Raw genomic sequence first — 19,196 nt, forward strand, 5'->3', positions numbered from 1 at the left:
CCGAATTCTCTCTTAGGAATAAAAAGAATTGGTGACCCACATGCTTCAACCATTATTTATTCTTCAACTCTTAAGCTCTTGAACCATTTTGATTCTTAGCACAAAACTGTACTAAAAATGACCTAGAAGATACGAGTGGCCTTTAGGTGCTGCCCCCAGAAAGCAAAAATGCTACTCATTCCTAGTTAGTCTTCTTTTCATCTACACTTTGAGCAAACCCTTCTCCACAAGGTCAGACAAGTCTCTTAAAACAGGTATGACACTTATTAATACAGTCCAAACTGTGTGGGGTATTTCAAAGGATCAGAAATTCAAATTTGTGAAGTGTCCTTGATCTTTGTTTAAATTGTTTCTTTGTAAATATTAAATATTCTCTGGATCTTAAAATATTTTCTGGAACTAAGACCCTACAGCAGTCATGAGGGACTCAACTTTTGTACACTTATGTATAAGATATACACATAAGTGAATACTTATAGGTATTATTTCAAACTTTCTGTTAAATGAGCTATGAGTAAGAAAAATTAAAGTTTTTCTGTGAAGTATCCATTTATTCTCTACAAAACCTGGACCATCACTGAGTATTTTGTGAGACTCCTGGAGCTGACTCTCCACCAAGAACAGAGCCCAGTGCCGGGGGGGGGGGGGGCCTCCACAGGGGCTTGATCCTAGGACTCTAAGGTTAGGACCTGAGCTGAAATCAAGAGTCCCTCAACAGACTGAGCCACCCAGGCATCCCAGCAGGATGGTGGTTTTAACAATGGATTGAGTCATGTGAGAAATATCACCTCAGGGCACTTGACTGACTCACAAAAGCATGCAACTCTTGACCTCAGTGTTGTGAATTTGAGCACCACTTGGGTGTAGAGATTATTTAAGTAAGTAAAAGTTAAAAAAAAAAAAAAAGAAGAAGAAGAAAAAAGAAAAAGAAAGAAATATCACCTCAAAATTTGAGGGAAAAAACATATAAGTACTTTTCTGTATTGATTCAAGTAATTATCCCAAGACTTGCTGTCATATTAAAAAACAAGTAAAATTTTATTGCATTTATCACACAAGTAATATATAGTCATGGTGGGTAATATATATAATCAGAAAGAATGCAGAATGGCTGACAAAAGGACAGAAGGGAGGGAGGATATGAAAGAAGCAAAAGTAAACGGAAAAAAGGGAAGGAAGAGGAAAATATCTGAAATCCCATCTGTCACTGAACCTCATTATTAACGTTGTAGAGTATATCCTTTAACTCGTGCGTGTGTGTGTGTGTGTGTGTGTGTGCATGTTTAAAATAAATAGCATGTCATGCTTTTCCTAACCTGCCTTTATTTTTTTAGTGAATAATATATGGGTTTGTTGTGTAGATGTAGGTATTTAAACAAATAACCAATTATTGGACATTCAGATTATTTTCAATTTTCTTTTATATCTTTTACATGATTATAATTAATTTCTTAGGGTGAAGTCCTAGAGACAGAATTAAGTGGGTTAGCAGATAAGTAAAATGTTAAAGTGTTGATATTGTTGCCAAGTTGTCATCTAAGAAGGTCATACCATTTATATTCCTACCATTAGAGTTCCAAACCACAAGCAGATATTGTTATTCACTGTTATTTTAATTGCTGTTTTCTTTATTACTAAGAAGAAACTTTTTTCCCCAAATGTTTATGGACTGCTTATTAATTATTTGATTTCAAGGTTAAAAGAAGCTCTCCTTTTCTATAGCTTTGAATTAGATTACTGAGAAACTGAATTCCCAGTTGAATAACACACAAAATATTGCCAGGTTCTGCTAACTATAATATGCTGTCTGATTTTAAAGTCTCAACGTGCATGGAGTCCGAGCTAGAGGTCATCCGATGCTTGAGATTGGCACTGACCGATGCTGTCAAGGACATTGTACAGCAGATAATATTTGTGATGAGCTCTGGGAGGAACTATGAGACCAACTTCAACAAGCACAGTGTTCCTGATTGTTTGCGTGAGAGCATTCCCAAGGAATGGAATTATATTCCACAAGAAGCTAAAAGGAAGGAATCAAGCAAAGGTATCTTTCTCTTTCTTTCTTTTCTTTCTTTCTTTCTTAAACATATCTGTGAGGACAATTTTCCAGGATTTGAACTCAAAATTCTAAAAATTTTAAGATTTGTAAGCTGTATTAGTCCCTTTTCCACCGTATCTATATATTTGGGACCTATAAATTTTCTTTCTTTCTTTTTTTTTTTTTTTTACTGTGAGCCTTATGACCAAGGAAACTAGAAATGAAAATGACTCAAATGGTTATCATCTTTAACTACCAAATCAGAATTTTCTGTGATATGTTATGATAATATTTATATTCATGGATTATTCAATGATTGTGAGTAACCTTAAATCTACTAAGTAATCTAAAATTTATACTTTCAAGAATATTGCTCTGATGTTCAATGTAATATTCTTCCTCAAAGTTTTTTCCACTGCAGCCACCAATTACTACTTTCTTTTCTCTTGTTAACAGACCTACTTGTGTAGCGTTTAGGTAAAAAAAAAACAATACCCCATTTAGTGACTACATGTTTTGACAGAGTATTTTCCCCCAATATCTACAGTTCTGAATCTAGTGCATTGTTCCTATTAGGGCCTATGCCTCTAAGTATATTTTAGAACCATCAGTTCACATTACTCTTTTCTTTAATTTTTTTTAAAGATTTATTTATTGGGACACTGGGTGACTCAGTTACTTAAGCGTCTGCCTTCAGCTCAGGTGATGATCCTAGGACCTGGGATCCAGTCCCTAATTGGGCTCCCCGCTCACGGGTGAGCCTGCTCCTCCCTCTCCCTCTCTTGCTGTGCTCTCTCACTCTCTGTCAAATAATTAAATAAAATCTTAAAAAAAAAAGATTTAATTTATTTATTTTAGAGAGTGGGGAGGTGGAGCGGAGGGAGAGAATCCTCAAGGAGACTCCCTGCTGAGCGGGACCTGGGGCTCGATTTCAGAACCCTGAGATCATGGCCTGATCTGAAACCAAGAGTCAGATGCTCAATGGACTGAACCACCCAAGTGCCCCTCATTTATTTTATTAAGACCTCTCCTCTTACACGGTTTCTTTGTACCTATGTGTTTCTGTGTTAAGATTCCTTGGAATGTATATTATGTAACCATGTTAATGAATCTTCTTTAGGATTTTTAAAATAATACTTTTTCCTTTGTATTTATCTTTAAAGAAGAATATTTTTCATTAATTTAAGGAAACTCAATGGTAAAATATTCTAACTGAACCTACTAAAGTCAATCGAAGGGACTAGTCTTTCATTCTTCTCCATGGAGATCCTAACTAATGTGGCTTTTATCCAACAACCTTATATTACCAACTCAAATCAATTATCTATCTGTGACCTTTCACAGTAATACTTTAATTCTGTCCAAGCCCTATTAAACTGCCTTTGAATCTAGTAAAGCCATTTAATTGAAATTGGAAAATGTCAGCTTTTCATTACTTAAGTTCTTCCTTGTCTGAGTTGTTGCCATCTCTCCTCCATTCTAGCTTTTAGATATGTCATAGATTTTGAGCAATACAGGAGGCATAATCTATAGCTAACTTTTATTGCATGAGTAGCACTATTTTGTTTGTGGCTTTCAAGTCATTCCATTCATGAAAAATTTTGCTTTCTACAGGTGTTCTAGAATTCTTCCATAATCTTTCAAAGAACCTCAGGTTCAAAAAATGTGCATATGCTAATGAAAGAGTAGGCTTTCCTGGTCATCACCTCCCCATAATGGCCTCACAGACCAAGGGAGAGTTGCAGTGACAATCTTCATATGAAATTTTAGTAAAGTTTCATTTCTTCCTTTCTTCTCATTTATCAAATAATTATCTTGTACATCCCCGGGGTGTTTGCACCCATTTAGAACCAGTTACTAGTCTTTGAGCACCAAGAGGAGGTATCTACTTTAGAGTTTATAGTTAACCTCAACTGAAATGCTTGGCATATAGTGGTAACTCACTTAATAAATATCAATTGAACAGGGAAGGGACTTAATGTCTTTCCTATAAATATTTTCTGTTTTGCATACGGTGGTGGTGATAAAGGTTGAACACTGTCAGTCTAACAGAGGGTAGAGAGATGGAGAACCATGGTATTCTCCTATTGTCATATCCACCTGGAGTGTGCAAAATGGTTATGCAGTCACTTTCCTCCATTATTTTCTTTGTATTTATAATGTAAAAATGATGATGATCTGATCAGATTTGGTTAAAAAAAAAGACTTTAGAAAAGGAAATATATGGGAAAACCATTTGAAATATGACTTCCCATCATTATTGTTAAACAAGAATCCCTCTTAGGTACATATCGTGCCTTGAGATACTAGCTAAAGGTGGTTGGAAATCATCTTGATTAGCAAAAGATTTCAAAACTAAGTATCCAAAACATGAAGACAAACTTCTGTAATTGTTTTCAAGGATGTTTTAAGTCAAGTGATAGTTAATGGAGTACTTTACAGTATTTGTCTAAGCAATGATAAATGATTAGAGTCATTTTTTTGTTTTTGGTGGTGGTTTGTTTTTTTGGTTTTTATTTTTTAGATTCTAACTTATTAAAAGACAAATAGTCACTAGCTTAAGGGAATATTTGTCCTTCCTGAAACGGTGAAAATGAGAGAACACGGAAAACACTCTGGTGACAAACTGAAATGCATTTTTGTATTACTTTGTCAGTAAATACTGTTACATAGAAAATAGTGAGGATTTAAGGAAATAAATATGACAATAAATCATACAATATAAGAGATTTACCAAAGAGTTGAATGAAAGTTCAGAAGCTTTTGCTACAGCTCTGCTTAGGTATTTGCTCCCTTATGTTTCAAAGAACAGATATACCCAAAGTAGTTGTTTTGTTTCATTGACAGCAATTTCTTTTAAAGATTTTATTTATTTAAATAAATAAATAAAGAGAGAGAGAGAGAGCTCATAAGCAGGGGAACAGCAGGCAGAGGGAGAAGCTGACTCCCATCGAGCGGGGAGCCTGATGCGGAGCTTGATCCCAGGACCCTGAAATCATGACCTGACCTGGAGGCAGCTGCTGATCTCACTGAGCCACCCAGGCATCCCTCACTGACAGCAATTAAATGAAAGATATACCAGAGAAATTTTTGTGGCTGTATATTACTTTTTACTTATTTTAGGTTTTTGAGTTTTTATTTTTAAGTAATCTCTAATACCCTTTGTAGGGCTGGAACTTACAACACCAAGATTAAGAGTTGCATTAGGCCAGCCAGCTAGCCTCCCCAATATATTATTAATTTTTAAGATTTTATTATTTATTTATTTGACAGAGAGAGATCACAAGTAGGCAGAGAGAGAGAGGAGGAAGCAGGCTCTCCCCACTGAGTAGAGAGCCCGATGCGGGGCTTGATCCCAGAATCCTGGGATCGGGACCCGAGCCGAAGGCAGAGGCTTTCACCCCCTAAGCCACCGCATCGGTCTCTCTACTCAGTGGGGAGAGCCTGCTTCCTCCTCTCTCTCTCTGCCTACTTGTGATCTCTCTCTGTCAAATAAGTAAATAAAATCTTTTAAAAATAAATAAATAAATGAAAAGAATGCTTTATGGGGGAACTGTTGGAGTAATTATTTTAAATGAGTGGATTCTGGAGAGGAAAGAGAAAAAAATGTATTCATGATATCATTTCCATGCAGATTGTTGGGAGAGAAACTGATGGCAGAAATATACAAAATGGTATACAAATATACAAATATACAAATATACAAAATGGTATTAAGTTATTAAGATAGTTCATTTTATAAAAACCAGAAATATTTTTATAAAAAGCAGTATCACTAATAAAAATATCCTATCTACACACTTCAGAACCTAGAAATAGAATTTTCTAACATAACTGAAAATATTCCAAATAAGAGTTTCAGTGATTCCTGAATGTGTTTCTTAAAAATACAAAAATGAAATATTTTTCTATTTGTTTTCAAGAATAACCATTGACATTATGATTAATGAATATCTAGCAGTCAATGTCACCAACAGCTTTTGCCTATTTGATGATTGATATTGAAAAGCAAGTGCCATGATTTCACAAGCACAGTTATTGATACACTTGTTACAGTGTGGATCTACGTTGGTTCATGTAGTAGATTTTTCACCTAAGAGAGCCAGTAAAATCAAGTAGGGAAACAAACCAAACTTAGAACCTGCCCTTTGAATCACTGTATCAAAATGTTAAGCCCAGATTTTAAAAATAATAAAGCATATTAAATGACATTATCCTCAGTCAAGAAATTATTATGGACGTCTTATACCATTAATAAATAACATTTTAAAAGTGACTTTAAGATATTATTTTGTCTTTACTTCATTCATTGTAAATTTCCTTTCTGCATGTTTTATAATCACAAAATATATTATTAACAACCAGTGGTTCTTGTCTAGGAAGAAAGAAATGATAAATACATAAATATTCATATCACATTGCATCCATCCTAAGACATACATTTTTTCACACTTTGTCAGCTCTGAAATTGGCCCTTCTAACATGTAACATATATATGCCTTAGATAGAAGCCAGAATATTTAAATAAGGACAGAAGAATTAATGTGTGGCATTCTTAAAAGATCCCTTCCTGGAGTATTGTTAACATCATCACAGACTCCCACAGAATCCCTATGATTTGGGTTTATTCATTTGTCATTAGTCTAAAGGTTCTGATTGGAATCGGCCTTAAGCTTTAATAAGGTATGGGGATCTGAGTATCTGGAGTCCTCAGATTTTCTAAAATATCAGTAGAAGTGCAGGTGTGAAGAGAATTGGTAATCTTTATCTGATATCTTCTTAGATTGTCAAATGTTTCCTTGGTATCTGCAGTTAAACTCTCTTTTGAATAAACAGAACACAAGATAAAATCTTTTAAGTCAACACCTGCGAGTAGAATAGGGAATAAATGACACAAACATGTGAAGAACAATAAACATTTAAAATCATTTAAGAACACAGGGAAGAGTGGTCACAAAGGAGTTTCTTAATTTGTTTTATCTCTATTTCAAGCTTACTCATTTGGATAAAAAGAAAACATTTATCAGGGAACTATTCTTTACCAAGTACTGAATTAGGTGTTCTCGAATCTATTATTTTACTGAACACAATAATCTTATGAGATCTTTCAAATATATGTTGGGCCCACTTTAACAGACTTATGAAGATGGTTCCAGTTCATTTTTATCATGATTCTTAAGTTGTCATGAATTTCTGTGGAGTCACCAGACAAGACATGTTTTCCAAGAGCTTTGTAATTTTTTAGAGCTGAGTGACTTCTTTAAATGTCACAAATATCTTGAAAAATCTTTCACATTGTTTTAGTATTTTTGTTTAGCAAAAGCAGTAAAGAATGTTTTATTGAAGAACTCAAAGCTACCTTCTTTTAGCTTGTCACTCAATTTAATTTTTCAAATGCTGTTATGTATATAGTGGATTTAAAACACCGCGCCTGGCTTTGTGGGATAATCAAAGATCGATGAGGTGGTTTTCCATGCTCTTGAGGAGCTTTTTGTCTGTTTGAAAAGACAACTCATGAAGACATAAATAACATAAACGATAATAGATGATAATGCAAAAGGTGACAGCATGGCATTATTACAGACCTAATTACCAAAGTGGTCATGCAGATAGGACATTCAAATAAATTCGTAGGAGGAGAGGACTTTGAACCAAGAGTTGAAAAAAATGGGTGACCCATGGAAACAGAGGGCATTTCATGTGAGAGTAATGAGATATGCAGAAGCCTAAAAGCAACGAGGATAAAAATAAAGATAAGGTTTACAGAAACTGGCTGAGGCCAGACTGTGGAATGTTTTGACAGCAACACTCCAGAGACTGATCTCATAACAGTGGGAGCAGCTCAAACAACCATGGCTGAGAATTAGATAACACACTTTATGGTATGTTAATTTGGCTTCATGACACAAGAGAGAGGCTGGGCATGGTCCAGAGCAGGGAGATGAGTTAGGAGAGCAATGCAGCAGTCCAGGTACCTTTTGTAAGGAGGGTTTTCCATAGGTCAGTAGCCATGTTTCACAGTGAGGTGAAACTGTATGTCAGAGATGAAGGGGAAGGAGGATTTATCAATGTGGTTTCTGGAATGAAAGATCAACAAGACTACTTTAAAGATTTTAAAAGAAGGAAGAATTGAAGGGATGGGGGGACAGAGGGGGGAAGGGGAGGGTCAGCAAGGCCAAGCTAGTTTGGGAGGACAACAATTAATTTAGGAAGCTGTAGTTATAGGATTGTTACCCTGGAGAAAGGCCAAGACTGAAGATTCTAAGACTCATCTAGAAGAGTAGTTCTCCACGGGGAAAGATTTTGCTCCCAGGGGACATTTGGCAGTGCTTGGAGACATTCTTGGTGGTCACACTGAGGAGAATGTTACTTGACATCTAGTGGGTGTACTCCAGATATGCTGCTAAACCATCTTGTAGTGCATAGGATAGCTCCTCCCAACAAAGAATTATCCAGGCCAAATGTCATGAGTGCCAAAGTTGAGACACCCTGATCTAGAGAGGGAGCATCAGTATATCCTTCAGAGAAATGACACCAGGCAAGGGAGAGTGTGTGAAACCATCATTCAAAGGCAAGGACTTCTTAACAATAACTGCATTTAAGAACTAGCATGGGAAACAGTTTGTTGGCTTATTCATTCACCAAATCTTTATTGAATAGCTGATATATGAGGTGCTAAATGTTGGGGATACAGTAGTGTCTTCATAGAGCTTATGTTCTAGTGGAGGGTGACAGATCATTAACAATTTAATAGGTAATTATTAGGTGACAAAGTAGATAACGGAGAGGAAGTGGGACCTGGCATGGGGAGAGCATAGAGGGATGCTTTGGATGGGGTGGTGAGTGAAAGTATCTGAGGAGGTGACATTTGGGCTAAAAAGTAGAAGAAGGGGAGCTAGAGACAGCAAGATCTAGAATGATTCTGTTATGGATTCCAAAGGAGAAGGAGGCTTAAGAAAGTACCAAAAGCCACAAAGAGGTCCAACAGGAATGCCTATACATTTGTTAATTAAGAGGACACCTGAGCCCTTTAAACCTGCAATCTTAGTAAATAAAATAATAATTTTAAACGTTCTAATCTTCATTCTTGAGAAAGGGGGAAAAAAGTGAGTTTGAGATTTGAGGAATTTTAGGCAGCCCCGGAGGGGACCCCAGTGGAGTTCTGTCGGAATATGTCAAGCACTTGCTCTTCTCGACAATTTTCTCCACAAAAATTAGACATCCCCATGCAACACTCAAAACAACACAGTGACGGAATGCAAATGCTAATATTAATCATACCTTTTCTTTCCTTTCTTCCCCAGGCTTCACAAGGCTTGCTGCTCAGGCAGTATCTATTGTAATCAGCAAGTTACCTACGGTGATTGCATGTTTGTCTCCCCCAATTAAATACTTCTTTTTTCTGTCTGAGAGAAAAATGTCAAAAAACTTTGTTGAATTGAAGAAAGCTAGCCTTCTTGTCTGGAACTTGATTGTAATTATATGTCGGATATTTGAGGATGGAAACACTGTGGAACTTTTAACAGGTGCCTCCCTTGACAGAGGGAGTAAAGAGAAACTTGGTTTAATCTGTGTGTGTTTGGAAAGCATCATGGGAAAGCAGACAAGTGGCCCTAATCGCATGACCCAGAAGGTCATACAGAGCATCGAGCAGGAAAAACCCAACTGGCTTGAGAGCCAATTGGTGAAAGCAAGGAAACTGAGCACCGAATGGTAAGGCGATGTTTTTCTCTCACTGAATTTCATCAGATAACATTCACAATAACAAAATCACCAATAAACAACAACAAAAGACTGGGAGATAGGCAACAGTGGTTGTTTTATTAACTTCATGGGAACTTTGATGAATACAGAAAAAGATAAATATCCCATTAAAAACAGGATTATCAGACATTCCTTGTTTTATTAAAATTTGAACCCCATTGACATGCTGGAACATTATACCTGTTTAGTCACCATCTTAAGGTTTCTGATAAAAAGGGTGGTAGTTAAACCCGAGAGAATTTGGTTTCATTCCTTTTCAGTGCACAAACAGGTATCTCGTGGATAGCCTGGAGCATTTTGTAAATGGATTGGCCATGGAGATTAAATTAAGAAGGAATTAATGGATATAAAAGGCTTTTTATTGCTTTCTGTGTACCTGATTGTCAAAAAGGTACACATTTTTCATCTGGTAATGTAAGAATCCCAGAGGGCAACTGGGGCATATCACACTCGAGCTATAAACATACCCAGCTGTTTCTGTATGAAAATGTCAGCCTTCTCATAGGTTTGTCACCAAGAACTAAGTGATTTGTGGTATTGCTAAGATTTTTAAGGGTCCCTGATGAATTTAAATATGTACATAGAGTACCCCTGTCTTAAAGTTAGTCTTCACTTTTGAACTGCATGATATTGATAAAGGAATTATAGTTCATATGGCCTACAGATCACTAAGCCAGCCCTTTCTCAGACCACTCACACACACACACACACACACACACACACTGTCCCCCCATTCTTTTAAAATCTCCTCATGTCACTAGCAGATACTATTTTAACTCTCTGCCTGAAACGACTAAAAGTTGTTACTTTCCTTAGTATGTGGTAGTGACAAAGAGCTCAGGCTTTGGAATCGGATGGCCAAAAATGAATCCCTTGTGAGCAGGCCATCTTGGGCAAATTATGGAATCTCTCAAAACCTCATTTTCAGTGGTGGTACCAAGCTGGTGGGAGTGGTTTTGAAAAACTAAATAACATTCATAAAGTTTTTAGCATCAAGCTTAGAACTAGTAAGCATTTATTATTTATAAACTCTTGTTAAAATACATTGCACTTACTGGTATTATGATAATGAATATTCGTTTCTGGTTTGTATTAATCAGTAAGACTTCATATTAATCCAAATGGAAAAATCTCAGTAATGGTGATTTTCCTGGTCCTGTCATAGGGACTTGTAGAAATTTACTTCTGGGGTGTCCTGTGGGTAGGAATAACAACAGCAGTCAGGCAAATGCTTAGTAATGCTAAAAACAGCCTTCTTAATCTTTACATTTGCATTCAATACCAACTGGCGGCTATTGAAACCAATTAATGAAAGATTAAGGCCAGATGTCATATCCTCAGCCTTGGTTACAAAAAGAGAGGGGGGAAAAAGAATAAAAATAGTGGATTATAAAGTTAAATTTATGATACTTTTGATTTAGGGGTCCCTCTATCAATAAGATCAGTGTAAAGTCATGTCTCTGCTATACACCTGGGGCCACATACGGGAATCCATTAATAAAATTTTAATAAAATTAATAAAATTTTTCCTTTAAAGTTTATCTAAATTCTTTATAAACAGCACGAACACATCTGATACCTACTATATAGGGATTTGTTTAGCTATATTTGACTGATTAGTTATCTGCTGCAACATGCATCCAAAATGAAGAATTGCTGATCTTTTAAAAATATTTTACATATTGATTAAAAAAAAATGTTTTACAGTCCTCAAAGTTCCTGAATGTGTACGAGTATGTAATTAGCACAATGCTATGTCTTTCTCAGTTTCTGGAAAATATATAAGAGTTCAGATTTAAAGTTATTTCTTATATGTATCTGAAACGGTAGATTTGACTTATTAACTCACATTAGGTCATCTCTTCCAGGATTTAATGGGCACTGATTCTGATTTCAGATTGATTATCTATTATATAAGTGAACTTCTCCCTCTGCATAGTTTTCCCGAATCGATGATCATTTAGTTTCTAGATCTATGCCATAAAGGAAAATGTATTTTAAACCCCGATGTCTGTGTATAGGTGAGGGGCTGCATTGGCTTTACCATAATTGTTTTAAGTTTGGGAATGTAACCATTTAAACTGAAATAGTTCTGTTAGGGTAATCAAAATTTTAATTCCCCCTGATGATTATCTTGGAACGACACAATATCCTTTAGGTAGATTTCTTTTCACTAGCATTCAGATTTAACTTTGATTTTAAGGAAATTGTGAAAAGACCTGTAGTGGAAAGGTGGCAGGCAGCTGTTAAGCACTGCTTGTCTTGCATACTGCCTGAAAGCATTACTATTCATTAAAATAACCTTCACTTTGTAGTAACACTCAAGCTGTAAACAGTCAACTTAGATTCTGGAGAACACACAGCCCCAAAAGTAAAGAAATGTCTGTCTTTGCAAAGTAATTTGTCGAGTTGAAGATTATTGTTTTTCATCATGGTGACCCTGACTTGGCTGGCTGGGTGCATATACAGATTAAGATTAATGCAGTTATTCCTTGGCTAAGGTCTGCCTCTTTCAGGGCACATTCTCCCTAATGACATGATTGATAGGCAGTCCCAAATCCAGAGAGGAACTCATTAATCATGGCATTGACTGAATCCAATCATTTGCTTCACCTGCACAGTGATGGACAGGAAAGGATACAATTCAGGGGCTGACACTGAGACACTCTTTCGTCAGAGGGCCTTAACTTTTTCAATGTCAGCCTGTACAAAACCTGACAAATTTGCTTGCAACCTGTATGCAGCTTCAAAAAGATATTTACAAACTTCTTTTATTGCAACAGGGCCTCTTTTGTTTGTTTGAAGATTTACTGTAGCTAACGAATACTTCTAAGAGTAGGATTCACTTTATTTTTTGCAAGCTTTACACAGTTGTAAAGTTTTTTTTTTTTTTTTAAGAAAGATGTTTTGAAGCTACATGTGGAAGCAATATAAAAGTTAATGTCCAGCAGCTGGGTATCATTTGGTTCAGTCTTCAGGTCAGCAGCACTTACTCTTAGCAGAACTAATTTTATAATCATGGCAAAATCTCAGTAATGAACTACAGTATATAGCTGATTACACCACAGTAAATTTCATTTAGTCTGCGGAACAGTGGAAAACCATGCATTTTCTTAAGAATACTTAGATTGCAAAGCCTAACATGATCCTAACAGCAATGTAATAAGAAAAGTGGTATGGGATATATATCATGTACGTTGAATATCATGATTTCTTTTGCACTGGTATGTCTGGAGTTTTGTTTTTTTTAAATTTATGTCATTCAACGTTACTATCTGAATAATGTTTTATTAATAACAAGAAATGTTTCACAAATACAAGTTGCATATTCCAGGATGGCCATGATAGACCCTTTTCCTGAAGAATAATCAGGGTAGTCGCTTTTGCTAGGTATCCTTACCAAGAAGAAAACAAGGTTGGGGGTGGTGCGAGGGGAGAGGCCATATATTTTTAAAGTCAACAAGTGTCAAAAGGCCAATTTAAAATATCCAGTGGTAAGCATGCTGCCAGTGAGCGCCCAGCCTTTATTTAGCATAATAGGCTTCCCCTTTTGACACTTTAATTAGTCTTTAATGTGTTCCAAAGACAGGTGTAAAAAGGAATCTACAAAAGACATAATACCAAAGCTCTTTCAGGCATCAAAGATACTTTTTATCCTCAAAGAAAAAATACAAATTATTTCTTACATGTTCTTAAAAAGAAATGTTTTGTTTTCATCCCATGATTATAGCAATTTCAACAATTGCAGTAATGGGAAAATGTTTTATAGATAGGAGTAAAAATGCAATAAAGAACTGTTTTAAAGAAACGATTCAATTTTTTAAAATGCTTTCAGGTGCTTAGTTCTGCGGCTCTGTTTCTATGCTCAGGGCGGTTTGGGAAAGCTTACCTATTTGAGCGGTCTTTATGGTGCTTTGAATATGAGATTTACATCGACTCTCCGCGCTCAATCTCTTTGATTATTTTCCATCTTTACAATTCTTCACCACTGATACTTCTATGCTTTCTTTGTACTTAGTGCGTTTATGACAATAGAGAAAAGCACAGCCTTAGAAGAAGGAGAAAGTGCTCTTGAACCGACTGAGCAGAAAATAAACATGATGGTCCTGGATATCTGCCACAAACCAGGTGGCAGCGAGTACCTGCAGCAAATTTATCACATCATGCGGCTCAATGAGGTAGGGAAACGGCCTTTTTACCGAGCAATTAGGTGTGTACTGGCCTGAGGCAGCGTCTGCTGGCAGCTAAGGGTTAGTCAAGGAGGTGATAATACTTCTTAAAGTCAATACCAAACTCAATATTGCATTATTAATAGAATCTATTCAGCCCCGGCTGTTCTGCATTTGTATAGCAGAAGCCTCACCGAAACAATGTAGGTTTTATTTATATGGTTTAAACAATAACACGGCTCATAAACTCAGTTCAGTTCTGAATTGTATAGACTAGACCTGGAGTTTGGGAATTGTGTGTTTGTGACTGTTAAACTGATGTTAAGATCTGCTGTTTGTGAAATGATGAATTTTCCGGAGAGAGAGAGGTACTTCTCCTACAGACGTCATACTTGTCAGGTGACGAGTAGATTTCTTCCATAATGAGAAAACTTGAGAAGAATATTGAACCATATTAGGGCGCAGCTCGATTAACCCAAGAAAATGCATTAATGCATGGGCACTGGTTAGGGCCGATGTCATGCTTATATGCGTCTCTGCTGGGTTAAGCCTCTGACCTTGCATGTTTCTGGCCGTTTGAGCAAAAATGTAAAGAGCGGGTATCTCAGCTGTGGACTTGGAACAATACAAGTGTACTAACTTCATCAGGTTTTTAATTTGAGCATTTGTACCTGAATTAGAGCGTGACATCTAATGTGAATTAGAATCATGTTTTTTAGCTGCAAACGCACGAATGTAATTTTTCAGAATACTAAAAATTCTAAAGTGTGAGTAATGGGAAGCTACAGTGTTTTATCTCATTGGGGTAGGCCTTAAAAACGATAAATTTCCAAGGAGTGAATTAAATCCTACAATAGCATTTTACAACTCAGTTACATAAAATGTTCTTTCGGCTACCGTTTACCTGAAAGTTACCTCAAGTAAATTTTGTTTCTTGGCTTTCCTAGAGCTAATCAACCAGTCAATAAACAGGTGATGTAATAGTGCATTCAATGATCGCCTGAGAGGGTGTGAGGGATTTGCTGTTAGGAGAAATGGCCCTGTCCCTGAGGCACTAGAGCGCAGTATATAATTGTTTAGCAAGTAACACAACCTATTCCTTTTTGCTAACGGTCCCTCATAATTCGTTTAGGGTTTCTATGTGGGGATCTCAGGAGCTCCTGGCCTTGGCTAAGAGAAAGACCACCGTTGTGAAATCATGGCCTTCGTTGGCTTGGCCACATGGCCACCCAGATGGGCTTAAGTAACCATGGTGATTACTGAGGAACAGATGTTGCAGGAGGATTACCCTCAGATTTTTAGGAACGTGGCGTTCCCGGAGTTCTGAGAACAGTCACGGCTGGGAGAGATTGCCAACCTGATAGACCAGTCCACTCCTTAAAAGCCCTTAACGTGAAAAAGATCAGTGATCACCAGTAAGCAAAATTAAGCCGGGATATTTCCTGGCTGGCAGCCGCCTGTTCTAGTCAGGAAATCGAAAGGCTGTGCTCCGGGCCGGGTTTGTGGACCCCCGAGGCCCTGAGCTCCGAGCGAGGATCTTTCCCTACCACCGAGTACCTTTACGGTTGGCCGCACTGCTTATCACGTGGCCCGTCGGGTAAATGCTTGCTGACTGGGCGCGGGGAGAAGCCTGGCGGCGAGGTAGGAAGTGGCCTCCTGGGAGGTGAGGCTGGACCAGACAAAGGAGTGAGCCCTTTGCCCCGGGACTGCCCGAGCCGGTAGCCCGCGACAAACTCAACGCCGGCACTAGGCGCCCAGCGTCGCCCTCGCCGCGGCGTTTCCACGGAAGCGCCGTTTCCACGGAAGCGCCGTGACGCTGGGGGCGCAGTTGCGCCGGGAGGCGTGGTCGCTTGCGGGGGTGAGTCTTGGGCGTTTTCAGGGGACCTGCTGAATGTGCTTAAAACGGGAGCATAAATACGCGGGCATTTACAGGCGCAGGCCCTGGGCGAGGGGCCGATTGAGTGTGCCACCGAGTCCTAGCGAATTACGCGAGGAAAGGGGTTGAAGAGTGTGGGTGTTTGAGATACGGGGGGATGTCGGAGCATCGAAGTCCGGTGGGTAGTTGAAGAACCCGGCCACGGGCAAAGACGAGGGAGGCCGTGCTGAGAGATTCTGGTGGCCTCGCTGAGGATGGTAGTTGAGGTCATGGGACCTCATGAAATGGCGGGTAGGGAAATACGCATGTAACTGCACAGGGAGGGGGTTTAAGAAAGGATGTTCAGGGGCGCCTGGGTGGCTCAGTGGATTAAGCCGCTGCCTTCGGCTCAGGTCATGATCTCAGTGTCCTGGGATCGAGCCTCGCATCGGGCTCTTTGCTCAGCGGGAGCCTGCTTCTCTCTCTCTCTCTCTTTGCCTGACTCTCCGCCTACTTGTGATCTCTCTCTCTGTCGAATAAATAAATAAAATCTTTAAAAAAAAAAAAAAAAGAAAGAAAGGATGTTCAAAGAAGAACGTATCTTTTCTAAAGAAATAAATCACCTTAGCAGTAAATCCGGTTAAAGCGACAGCACAAAAAATCAGGTTTTTGAGAAGGGGTGGTGACCAGAGTGACAAGATAGTGGAAAGGTCAGCGAAATTAAGAAGGGAGAAAACACCGTTGTGTTCCCAACTTGCAACATAGCACTTGATCTTTCTTGAATTGTGGAGCAACGACAACAAAAAAGCCAAATGTAGCGGTGTAAGGGGAACTCAGTTGAAACAGATTGTTATTAGCAAACAAAGCAGTTCTTGTTAGAATCTTTTACTCCTTTTTAAATTTTTACATTCAGAAACCATAATGGAGAGAAATTTTATTTTTGTATAAAAATCTAAATCTAGGGCACCTGGGTGGCTCAGTGGGTTAAGGCCGCTGCCTTCGGTTGAGGTCATGATCCCAGGTTCCTGGGATCAAGCCCCACATCGGGCTCTCTGCTCAGCAGGGAGCCTGCTTCCTCCTCTCTCTCTGTCTGCCTCTCTGCCTACTTGTGATCTCTCTCTGTCAAATAAATAAAATCTTAAAAAAAAATCTAAATCTAGACATAACCTTCTTTTCTGGTGGTTTTATTAATCTAATAATACTTAGGAGTTTTCTGTGTGTGGATGATGCTACACAATTCATCTAAGGAGATGTGGTCCACAATGAGCAAATTTAAGAAGTGATTATCATAGTTAAGTAGTGGTTGCTTTTGATGTTGAGGATTTTAGGATCTAAAATTTACCTTCCTGGATGAGTACAGTGGGCGTTCTCTGTTCAGGAAATTATATTACAGAGGTAGAGGAGAAAGCACAGTGCACCAAGATGGAAGGCGTGGCTCCTCACTCAGATCCTACCACTCACCCCTGTGTAACCTCAGGCTCATCTGTGACCTTTCAGAGCCAACTGCAGAATGTGGTGTGGGCTAGAGTTACTCAAAAACTTTCACGTGCCTGCCAGTCTCCTGGGGTGGTGAGATTCTATTTTTCTAACAAGTTCCCAGGCTGACTGGGCTGGTCTGGGCGCCAGACTTCAAGTAGCAAGGGTTTTCCAGATGACCTCTGAAGTTCTTTTCAGCTCTAATGTTCTCTCTCTGGTCCTACTCTTGAAGAAAAAGTTATATTTTGACATACTGGAGAATTTTTATATTTCTTAAATGACTTACTAATAGTATTTGATGGTTTACACAGGAACCTTAACGTCATTTTAATGGTCATCTTCCAGAAAGAGTCTAATAACAGATTAAGATCATTCACCTTTTTTACTTATGAATGGAAAAGGAAATATAAAGCAGTAGAATGACTTTTTTGCCCAGGCTGCCACTGGCAGTTGGGGGATTAGAATTACATACATTGAGCTTCATTTGAACCTTGATATTTTTTCAGTCCACAGCATGGAAATAGAGTTTAGAAGTTTGAATTATAATTAATTTACATAAAGGAAGATTGCAGTGAAATAGCAAAGTACTTAGCACTCTGCTGAGCAGAGAGTAGGTAACAACTGCGCTTAGTGAATGAACGAGCAGTCTTGTACTGTGAGGAATCATGCATCTGAGTTAAGTTTTGGTAACCAGACATGTTAACGCGTGAACCCATAAGAAGACAATGCCTGTTTAAAAGATTCTGATATATCAAGCATACATTCATTATGTGAGAATTTGTTAAATGATTTTCCGATCTATCCTGTATATTAGGTGAACCTGTTTTTGATGGGTTTATTGCAATGCTGATTGGTATTCTGCTATGTTTCTTCTGAAAATGTATTTTGTCCTGAGGCAATAATATACTGTAATCGAGCAAATGTGCTGAAAGGGTAGATTTGGATATTGATCAGTGTATTTTTAAAGAGAATATATGCTTCCCACTATCACGACTTGTAATTTTTTTTTCCCCTTGAAGGAATATTTAAAAGAACAGCTGTTTTCTATGAATGGTTCAGAGGAAAAGCCGTTACCCATCAGACCTTTAAAGACGACCTTGAGGAGTGTGGAAGATCAGCCTTCTGCCTTTAACCCTTTCCAGGTGTACAAGGCATTTAGTGAAAACATGCTAGATCAGGTATGTGGAAAATAGTAAAGTTAACTTAAACGTGTGGGTTTTTTTTTTCCACATAAAAGAAAAAAGTGCTTTGTGTTTGAGTATTTATAAGCTCCCCCCCCCCACCCCCGGGAAGCAAAGGGCCTTGTTTATTTATGTGGTCTTTATTTATGTGGTCTGCATGAATTGACTTTGGAAAAGTTATTTTATCTTCTTTCTCTTTGTCAAACTGATTCATATGTTTGGTCTGTATAATTTAACTTTTGACCAGGTCAGTTCACCATGGGCAGAGGGAACATCTGTTTGGCTGTGTCTAGAAAAGGCCTGAAAAAGCAGGCATTTCGTAATGGTCTCCTCCCTTGCTGCTCACCCCCATCCCCAATCCACCCACTCAACGCCTTGCAATTTTTATGAATTTATCTAACTTATCAGAGAAATAATAAGAGTTTACAACTAATTATAAATAAAGCCTCGAGCTCCTATTTTAAGTGGCATGAGATAGATTTCCCTTTTTATAATTCTAAACATATTCCTGCATTTCAAATTAATTTGCAAATGATCTTAAAGTCTGGATATTTGGAATAAAGGTAATGTAATAAATACCGCACGTTTTTAATGTCAGAATATGCAGTTGTTTAAGCTACCTACTTCAATCATTACATTAAAAAGGTCAAATTAAAGCCAAAGCATTTGAAATCTAAAGTTGTTTTTGCTTTGTTTATTCTCTTTGTGAATAA

At 37.9% G+C, this 19,196-nt stretch overlaps 1 protein-coding gene across 7 annotated transcripts in view; it reads left to right on the plus strand.

Moving 5' to 3' along the window:
- KIAA0825 overlaps nucleotides 1-19,196 on the plus strand; it is a 405,355-nt gene that overhangs the window by 179,536 nt on the left and 206,623 nt on the right. For all 7 annotated transcript variants that reach the window (XM_082723954.1, XM_082723960.1, XM_082723959.1 and 4 more), the window contains 4 exons: nucleotides 1,820-2,044; nucleotides 9,343-9,751; nucleotides 13,821-13,980; nucleotides 18,322-18,480. In XM_082723954.1, coding sequence (XP_082580080.1) covers nucleotides 1,820-2,044; nucleotides 9,343-9,751; nucleotides 13,821-13,980; nucleotides 18,322-18,480 — 953 coding nt within the window. The remainder of the gene's footprint in view (nucleotides 1-1,819; nucleotides 2,045-9,342; nucleotides 9,752-13,820; nucleotides 13,981-18,321; nucleotides 18,481-19,196) is intronic.

Source organism: Mustela nivalis (assembly GCF_964662115.1).
Source record: "Mustela nivalis genome assembly, chromosome: 3".
In the NCBI taxonomy this organism is placed as follows: domain Eukaryota; kingdom Metazoa; phylum Chordata; class Mammalia; order Carnivora; family Mustelidae; genus Mustela; species Mustela nivalis.